Consider the following 8,822-nt stretch of genomic DNA (forward strand, 5'->3'; position numbering starts at 1 on the left):
TGAATGAAGTTAGCCCTTGATTTGTTGTTGTATTTATAATGGTTCTTGTTCAAGACTTTAAAGCAACAAAGAAAAGAAAAGTGGGCCTTCAAGATGCATATGGGATATCTCCTAAACTTATAAAATATCAAAACTAATATTTATATTTATAGTTTATAACTAAATAATGAAAACTGTATAATAAAAACGTAATTGATAAGAAATTGCAAAAATAAAAGGTTGGATGGATAATAATTATTATTATTATTATTTGTTATTATTATTTATTATTATTATTATTTTTTTATAAAGCTAGAAGTATGGATGGACTAAAATACAAAGTGTTGATGATTGATATTAGGTTTATGATTATTTGCATACAAGTGTTTTTTCCTCCGCATAGCAGGTCGGTAAAGCACAAGCCTTGATACGATAAGTCGGCTCGAATTTTATCGGTTTCAGTTGCGTGCGTTGTTGTATCGGAACTAAGACAAAAATAAAACAAAAAAATTATAAAAGTTGGGGTGGACCAATGGTGTGGCATCGGTCGGTAAAACTAGATCATTTGTAAAAACCAATCGATCTCGGCCGTTGATGCGGTTGAGTCTACGTGAATTCATTCGGTTTTCATCATGTTCGTATGGTACCGGAACTAAAAAACAAAAATCAGCATTCGGTCGGTTTTCGTTACGGTACTGGAACTAAAACAAAACGCGATGAGTCTACGTGAATTCGGTCGGTTTCCGTCGTGTTCGGCTCGGTACCGTAATTAAAAATAATAAAAAAGAACAAAAACAAAATTCACATTCGGTAGATTTTCATTACGTTCATTACGGTTGAAACTAAAACAAAAAAATACTACCAATAGGGTACCACAAAGTGACCCAATCGGGGCTTTACGCCACCAAACTTGTTAATTATATTATATAAATATAATATAATAATTACATGGAATTTAAATCAAACAAAATACATTTTTAAAATATATTTATTATACACTTTTTAATACAAAGTCATTGTAAAGTACTACTTACAACAATTTAAAATAATCAATTAATTGATTAACTAACATTATTTATTATTTGTTGTATTTCTTTAAGACTACACGAGTTTTCTAAAAAACGCAACATAAAAAAGGACTTATATAATGCCAATAGAACACATTTTGTTAAAAAGTAAAGATATAAGGAAAACAAAACACTGAAATTTTTCAAATGTTAAATCTTAATTCTTATCTATAATATATATAAAAGAAACTTTTAAAAGCTATCTGGTTGCTCTCTATATTCTCTCAAGCCACCAGATTTCATTATTTGTTAATAGAGGTTTTTCATTCATTTGACCCGAATTTACAGGTATGGGTCTCACCAAACCCATATATTCCTTAAACGGGTTATAGCATCTCATTAAATTAAAAATTAATCCCACCAAATATTTGATATGAAAATCCTATAAAATAGGGATATACCTAAAATAATATCTTATTTCTTAAAAAAAAGAAATATATTATTTATAATTAAAAAACAATTTTATAGTAAGAAAATAAGCGAGTCATGGGTCTCACTAAACCCAAATAGCTTTTAAATCGGGTTACAACATCTCATTTATTTGTGATCATCAAATACTAAGTATATTATTATCTTTTGTACAATAAATAAAATTGAAATCTAAAAAATATATAAATATATAAACGAATAATGTAAAACAACCCCCGTAACACGGAGGATAAAAGCTAGTAACATACATAAATGAAACATTCATAAATTCTCTTAAGCCACCAGATTGTTTTATTTGTAAATGAAGGATTCTCATGTATTTGACTCGAATTCACGGGTATGGCTCTCACCAAACCCAAGTAGCTCTTAAACAGGTTATAACATCTCATTATATTAAAAATTAATCCGTCATATATTTGATATGAGAATCTTATAAGATAGTGATATACTAAAATTAATATTTGATTTTTTTTAATAATATATAATTTTAATTAAGAAACAATTTTATAGTAAAAAAAACGGGTCATGAGTCTCACCAAACCTAGATAGCTTTTAAATCGGGTTATAATATCTCATTGATTTGTGAATCTCTTTCATCAGTAAATCATAAGTATAGTATTAACTTCTTTATAATAACTAAAATTAAAATCCTAAAACATATATATAAATATTAGAAACGATAATGTAAAATAACTTCGTAATACGGGGAATAAAAGCTAGTTTTGTGATATACTTAACTTTTTAAAACTAATTTGATATTTTTCTTAAAAATATCTTTACTAAATTTAATATCATATACACCCAATATGTTTACATTACATTAACCTTTTTTTTAACTTTCCAATATGTGAACTTTATATTTTTATGATCTGCTCTTTTATTTACCAACCATTAACCAATTATTTACAAAAAAAATACTTAAACTTCAGTTATATACATCACTTAACAACTTTATTATATACAAATATTATTATTTATAATTTTTTTTCCTACTATTTTATATACATAAAGTTTATTGAATTTTGTGTGTTGTATGTAATCATTTCAACTAAATATCTTATATATCTTATAATTTTCACATATTTTGTACATCAGATACAATATACAAGATTTTAAAAAACCTTTAATACGACTTTCTGGATATACATGGTGATATCTATACAGATAGATTTTTTTTATCTATCAGTCTATATAAATGTTTATCAAAAAAATCATATGTGTCACTCTTTGGTTGCTCCCCACACCAACTCAAGTCACCAGATTTTATGATTTGTGATTTGAGGCTTCTCATGCGTTTAACCAAAATTCGTGGGTATGAGTCTCACCAAACCCGGATAGTCATTAAATAGATTATAACATCTCATTTATTTGTAAAATATTTTCATAATCAAGCAATAATTTCCAAGGATCGTGGGTCTCACAAAACCTGGATAGCACTTAAACGTGCTATAAAATTTTATTTTAATTATCAAACATTAATTTTCGCCGGTCATGGGTCTCACCAATCCTGGATAGCCCTTAAACAAGTTATAACATCTTATTTATCTGTGAAACTCTTTTATCATCAAACCTTAATTTAATTTATCATGTCTACTTATTCTATGTCGTCAAATTATCATCCACATCATCGATTAACTTTCGATTACCATCTATCATTGTCAACCTCCCATCTAATGCATCAACCACCATCGTCACCTACATCAACCACCCCCTTTTTTGTAACACCCCAATCTACGAGGAAAAATGTTAAGGAGCAACTGATTGCACAGTAGCTCATATGACACTATTAATAATACTGACAATAACTAATTACTTAATTTCATAAAATTCCAAGTGCATCACAATATTCAACCAAACATCATTCAAATAAACAAAATTCAAACAAAACATCATTTTAATTTATTTAGTTCATCGATATTCTAATGTCCAATAATTACTTGCTTTGTCTTCTATCAATCAATGTATGTAACTGCAACATGTATACAAATATATATATTTGATCAACACGAGGTTGGTGAGCAATAACACAATTTTGCTATATATAAATATATAAACGTAATTCATATGCGGGTGCGGAATTCACAACAATTAATTAATACAATAACAAATAAAAATCCATCTTTTTTTCTTGACGAACAAGGCTGGTGCGCCCCACGGGGATGAACTAGAACGAATAAAGCACTTGTCCGAGAGTTCTTGAAGTTGTTCAGAAAGTTCTTGTATTTCAGAGGGTGTAAAACGGTAAGGGAATTTGGCAACGGGAGTAGCTTCGGGCACAAGATCTATACGGAATTCGACTTGTCAAGCAAGAGGATGTCTGGAAACATCATCAGAAAAGACATCAGGAAAACAATGGCTCTTATGTTTATTGCTAACAATAAATATGTAACTATTTCTTTTAAATTATCTAAATATAAAGGATCATCATTTGAATTTTAAAATAACAATTTGTAACTTTCAACCCAAATCATGTGAGAATGGCGTTATTAAAATTTGGGGTTTTTAGATTTAAATACTCACAACTTTTTATCATTTGGTAAGGAATACTTTTAACTAATGAAATATTACATGCCAGTCCCAACTTTCACCATATTTTTTTATCACTCCCTAGCTAACTAAAGACTAACGTCGTTAGTGTGTAATGTTGCCGTGACATTATTTTAATGAAATAATATTAGAAGAGTGGGTCCTACACTAATCTTCCAAGTTAACCCACAATGTCCCTCCATTACCCCCACTGAAATAATATTAGAAGAGTGGGTCCCACACTAATCTTCTTTGAACATGGTCGGCTTTCTCATGGAGTTATTTCTTCGTTTATAGCGTTACTCCCTAAGGTTAAAGATCCGATGAATTTGGGAGACTTTCGGCCAATTAGAATAGGTTGTATTAATAAAGTTATTTCAAAGGTGTTGGTAAATCGACTAAAGATGGTGATTGGGAAGTTAGTGTCGGTGGAGCAAACGGCATTCTTGGCAAAAAGAAATATGCTCGACGGTCCTTTAATTTTGAACGAGTTAGTAGCGTGGTTGAAAAGGATGAAGAAACGAGGGATGATCTTTAAAGTGGATATAGAAAAGCCTACGACTCGTTGAATTGGAATTTTCTTTTCTCTGTATTAGAGAAAATGAATTTTCCAAGTAAGTGGAGGGGTTGGATAAGGACTATTTTGGAGGATAGGAGGGCTTCTGTTCTTGTGAATGGGTCGCTGACTCCAGAATTCGATTGCTCGAGAGGTCTTCGCCAAGGAGATCCGTTATCGCCATTTCTTTTTGTAATTGCTATGGAGGCGCTAACCGGGATAATGAAAAGGGCTAGTAATGTGGGGTTATATAACGGTTTGACTTGCGGGTCCAGGGGTCCGAAGGTAACACACTTCCTATACGCGGATGATGTGGTCTTCGTAGGAGGTTGGGAAAAGGAGAATGTGTTGAATTTAAGACGGATACTTCGGTGCTTTTTTCTAGCCTCTGGTTTGAAAATAAATTTGTCTAAAAGTAGGCTTTATGGTGTAAAGGTAGACGAGCCGGATCGAATAGAAATGGCTAGCTTGTTGGGGTGTTGAACCGGTTCATTCCCGTTTAAATATCTCGGATTACAAGTGGGAGGAAATATGAGTTTGGTGGGTTCATGGGACCCGATAGTGGAGTTGTTTAGAAAACGGTTATCTATTTGGAAAGCTAAAAAATTATCCATTGGTGGTAGGGTGACGGTAATAAAGGCGGTTCTAAATTCGCTTCCGACACACTATTTTTCGTTATATAAAGCACCAGAGGGGGTGATCGAGAAGTTGGAGAGAATTCGTAGAGTTTCTTTTGGGGCGGCTCGGAAGAGGATGTCAAAATTAATTGGGTGGCATGGGAGAAGGTCATTGCTCCCATGAACAAAGGAGGTCTCGGCATTGGGTCACTACGGGAGACGAATCTCGCTTTGCTTGCAAAATGGTGGTGGAGATTTAAGAACGGAAAAGATGGACTTTGGAGGAATATTATTTGGGTTATTCATCATTCGGAGAGATCTTGGTCATTTATACCGGCTAAGGTGTCAATCCCGGGCCCATGGAATTACATTGTTAAAATAGATCACGAAATTAAGGCTCTTGGTATTGATTTGAGCACGGTGATTAGGAAGGAGGTAAAGGATGGTGAAAATACTTTTTTTGTCTTGATTGTTGGTGTGGGGGTATCGCGTTTTATGTACGGTTCCCTCTCTTGTTCGAGCTTGAAACACATAAGGGGTGCAAAGTCTCAGAGAGGATAATGATGTATGGGGGGGAGATATGTGGGCAATGGTCTTGGAATCGGCAGCCATATTGGGAGGAGGAGGTGGGGGAATTAAGAAATATGTTGTTGCTTTGCCAACAAGTTAGGTTGGTAGAAGGTGATGATCATTTGGTGTGGGGTTTGGATGAGGGTTGTGGCTTTTCGGTTAGGAGCTTGAAAGTTGGTCTTGAGGCTAGCTTAGAAATGGAGAGTAGTTATTTGATGGAATGGAATAACTTTGTCCCCAAAAAAGTCGGTATCCATGCATGGAGAGTTGAGATGGAGAGAATTCCGGTGCTTTTTTCTTTGGCCAAGAGGGGTATACCGGTACCATCGGTGGTATGTCCAGTTTGCGAAGTAGAGGTGGAGTCGGCGGAACATGTGACGATTTCTTGCTATTTCGCACAATCGGTTTGGAGTGTCATAGAAACATGGTGCAAGGTTCTTCCCATTTACACGTTCTCTGTTAAAGATGTGTTGGAACTACATAGACATTCTTCACTATCTAGTCGAAAGGCGAAGGTGTTTCACGCGGTATGTCTTACTACGATTTGGTGTTTATGGAGGGCGAGGAATGCGGTGGTGTTCGAGCGGAAGCTGATGACCGTCTTTTGAGTCAATCAAAAACCTAATTATTCTAAATAGTTAGGGCAAGTAGGGTATCGTATCACAAGGAGTATGTGGTCAATGCAATTCGTGTAACAGATTTAATATTATGAAGTAACAAGTTTTAGTGCTGATCACACAAGCAATAGTATGAATTAAAAGAACTAAGCAGCGAATAAGTAAACGAGTATTAAGCAGTTAACAAAGCAAACCACACCCGGGAATTCAAGTAAGCAACCAAACAGTATCTCATGCAACCTAACAGATTTATTATTAACGATTAACTAAAAACTGATCAACCAGACAAAACCTTAGATGTCAACAATTACTTTACACACGGCACTGGTTATCAAACAGTCCTTGCCAGTGTGACTCAGTTAAGGGTAATTGTATGTTTTATCGCATTCAATCTAACCAAACAGTTATATGACTAATTATCTAGCAACTGGTAACAGATCGTTCAGACCAACGTATACCTAAACCGACCGAACACACAGAAATACTAAACATCAATAATTATATATCAATCATCAATAACAATACACAAGTGTTCTTAATCACATGAGAAAAACTGTAAAAGGTTACAAACTATACATCCCGGGTGCGATTCTAGGAGATTAGCCGAGCCTAGACATCATCGAATCTTCGATACGGATGATAGAAATCATATGTAGGGTCTTGACACGAGCTATGATAGTGGAAATCGCCTTTTGGAGCTGCTGGAATCGCCTATGGTTCGTCAAAACGGAGTTAGGGTTTTATGTTGATGAAAAACAAGTTATAAACTCAAAATCCCGTCTGCACACCCGCCGCGGTATGCGACGGGTCTTCTTAGGGGTCGGTCGCGTACCGCGATTGACCGGAGTCAGCATAATTTTATCACCCATCGCGGTACACGAGGGGACTTCAGCAAACCCATCGCGTACCGCGATGGGGACTTCAGCAAACCCATCGCGTACCGCGATGGGACTCTAACACAGCATACTTCATTCTTTTCTTCGTTTTGCGTGCTGGACATCGCGGGTCTTCATTCCGTGTCACAACAGGTCTATACTGAGTACTTTAACGCCTATGACCTGAAATCCAATTAAACACGCATGAAGTATCGATAGTTCTAACATAAACAGTTAAAACTAAATAATAAACAAACTAAAACATAAACAAATTAACCGACCATCAGAAGCCGGTTAACTTAATTAATATAATTGGTGAAATAAGGCTCTAAGTTATTTGTGGGTGAGAAATAGGGGAAAAATCCCCACGCTGACTTGGGAAAGGTGGTGCGGGTTTACGTTTAATATGTAAAAGGTGTGTCTTTGAGGTGCTTTTTACACTTGTTTTAGGTGCTCAGTTACGAGTACCTTGCTTGTAACACCTTTTTTTTCTAGCTATAAAATTTGCTTTCGTTGACCGTTCAAAAAAAAGGCACTAGCCACCTCCACCTCCATCATTACCACCACCCCAGTCCATCGTGACACATTGCCTCTTGAACACCCTGGTCCAGTGACTACCATTGTTATCGTCGTCGAAGACACATCATGTCCAGAAATTCATTTCAAGTTGTCGGAGATTGGCTATTGAAACAACCTTCAACCTCTACTGTTCCCATAACACATTCATTAGCTCTATCGATGGCCACCGACTTGAGCAACCACGCAACACGAAGGTAAAATGGGTTCGTCGCAAAGCCAGAGAGTCGCGGCCGCTAATAGGCGGAATCCTAGCTGTCTGGTACCTCTAAAATGTCGAACCTCAATCACACGTCTTTGGTCGCTTAGCCACAACTAGGGGTGGCAAATAGGTTGGGTTGGGTCGAAACGGGTCATGAGCCGGAACGGGTTAGGGTTGGAATGAGTCAAATAAAAAAAGAGTTGTTTTGGTTCGGGTCGGAACGGGTCAGGGTCAACAGGTTCAGGTTAGAACAAGTTCGGGTTGGAATGGGTCAATTAAAAAAAGGGTTGTTTCGGGTCGTTTTTTTTAACGAGGACTACGAAGGAAACGTTTTAGTTTTTTGTGTTCTTTTTATATTTTGAGCTATGATATTTATATTATTTTTTTTGATTTTTTTATGGTTTTAATTAAGATCAAAAAGCCCTAAAAAATTCAAAAAAATAAAAATAAAAAAATCATAACTCAAAATATAAATAAAAAAACTAAAATGTTTCCTCCATAGTCCTCATTCATAAAAATAAAAAATAATAAAAAAAACCCTTGAGAAATAAACTGAAACCGAAAATTCGGCGAAAACGAAACAAAAAACCAAAACTGAACCGAATTGATCGAAACCGAAAAAAGATCAAAACGAAACTAAAAAACTGAAACCGAACAGAAATGAAACTGAAAAACCCCGACCAAAACGAAACAAAAAAACGAAAACAAATCCGAAATCGACCCGTCTAGTGTGAAAACTCGAAAGAAACTGAACCCAACCCATCAAGTGCGAAAACTCGTGTTGGCACGAAACCTCGTCCGAGCCAAA

At 35.2% G+C, this 8,822-nt stretch overlaps 1 protein-coding gene across 1 annotated transcript; it reads left to right on the plus strand.

Moving 5' to 3' along the window:
- The first annotated feature begins 5,818 nt into the window (after positions 1-5,818).
- LOC143580647 (uncharacterized) lies at positions 5,819-6,352 on the plus strand. Its single transcript, XM_077063617.1, has one exon. It carries the CDS (start codon positions 5,819-5,821, stop codon positions 6,350-6,352), a length of 534 nt encoding a protein of 177 aa, XP_076919732.1.
- The last annotated feature ends 2,470 nt before the right edge of the window (positions 6,353-8,822 follow it).

This window comes from Bidens hawaiensis, unplaced genomic scaffold (genome assembly GCF_021521415.1).
Source record: "Bidens hawaiensis isolate Kalapana, Puna unplaced genomic scaffold, B.hawaiensis_p1.1 tig00030542_1, whole genome shotgun sequence".
In the NCBI taxonomy this organism is placed as follows: Eukaryota; Viridiplantae; Streptophyta; class Magnoliopsida; order Asterales; family Asteraceae; genus Bidens; species Bidens hawaiensis.

Excerpts from the sequence above, each read along its gene's own strand:
- LOC143580647 (XM_077063617.1), top strand. The coding sequence starts at position 5,819 with ATGTTGTTGCTTTGCCAACAAGTTAGGTTGGTAGAAGGTGATGATCAT.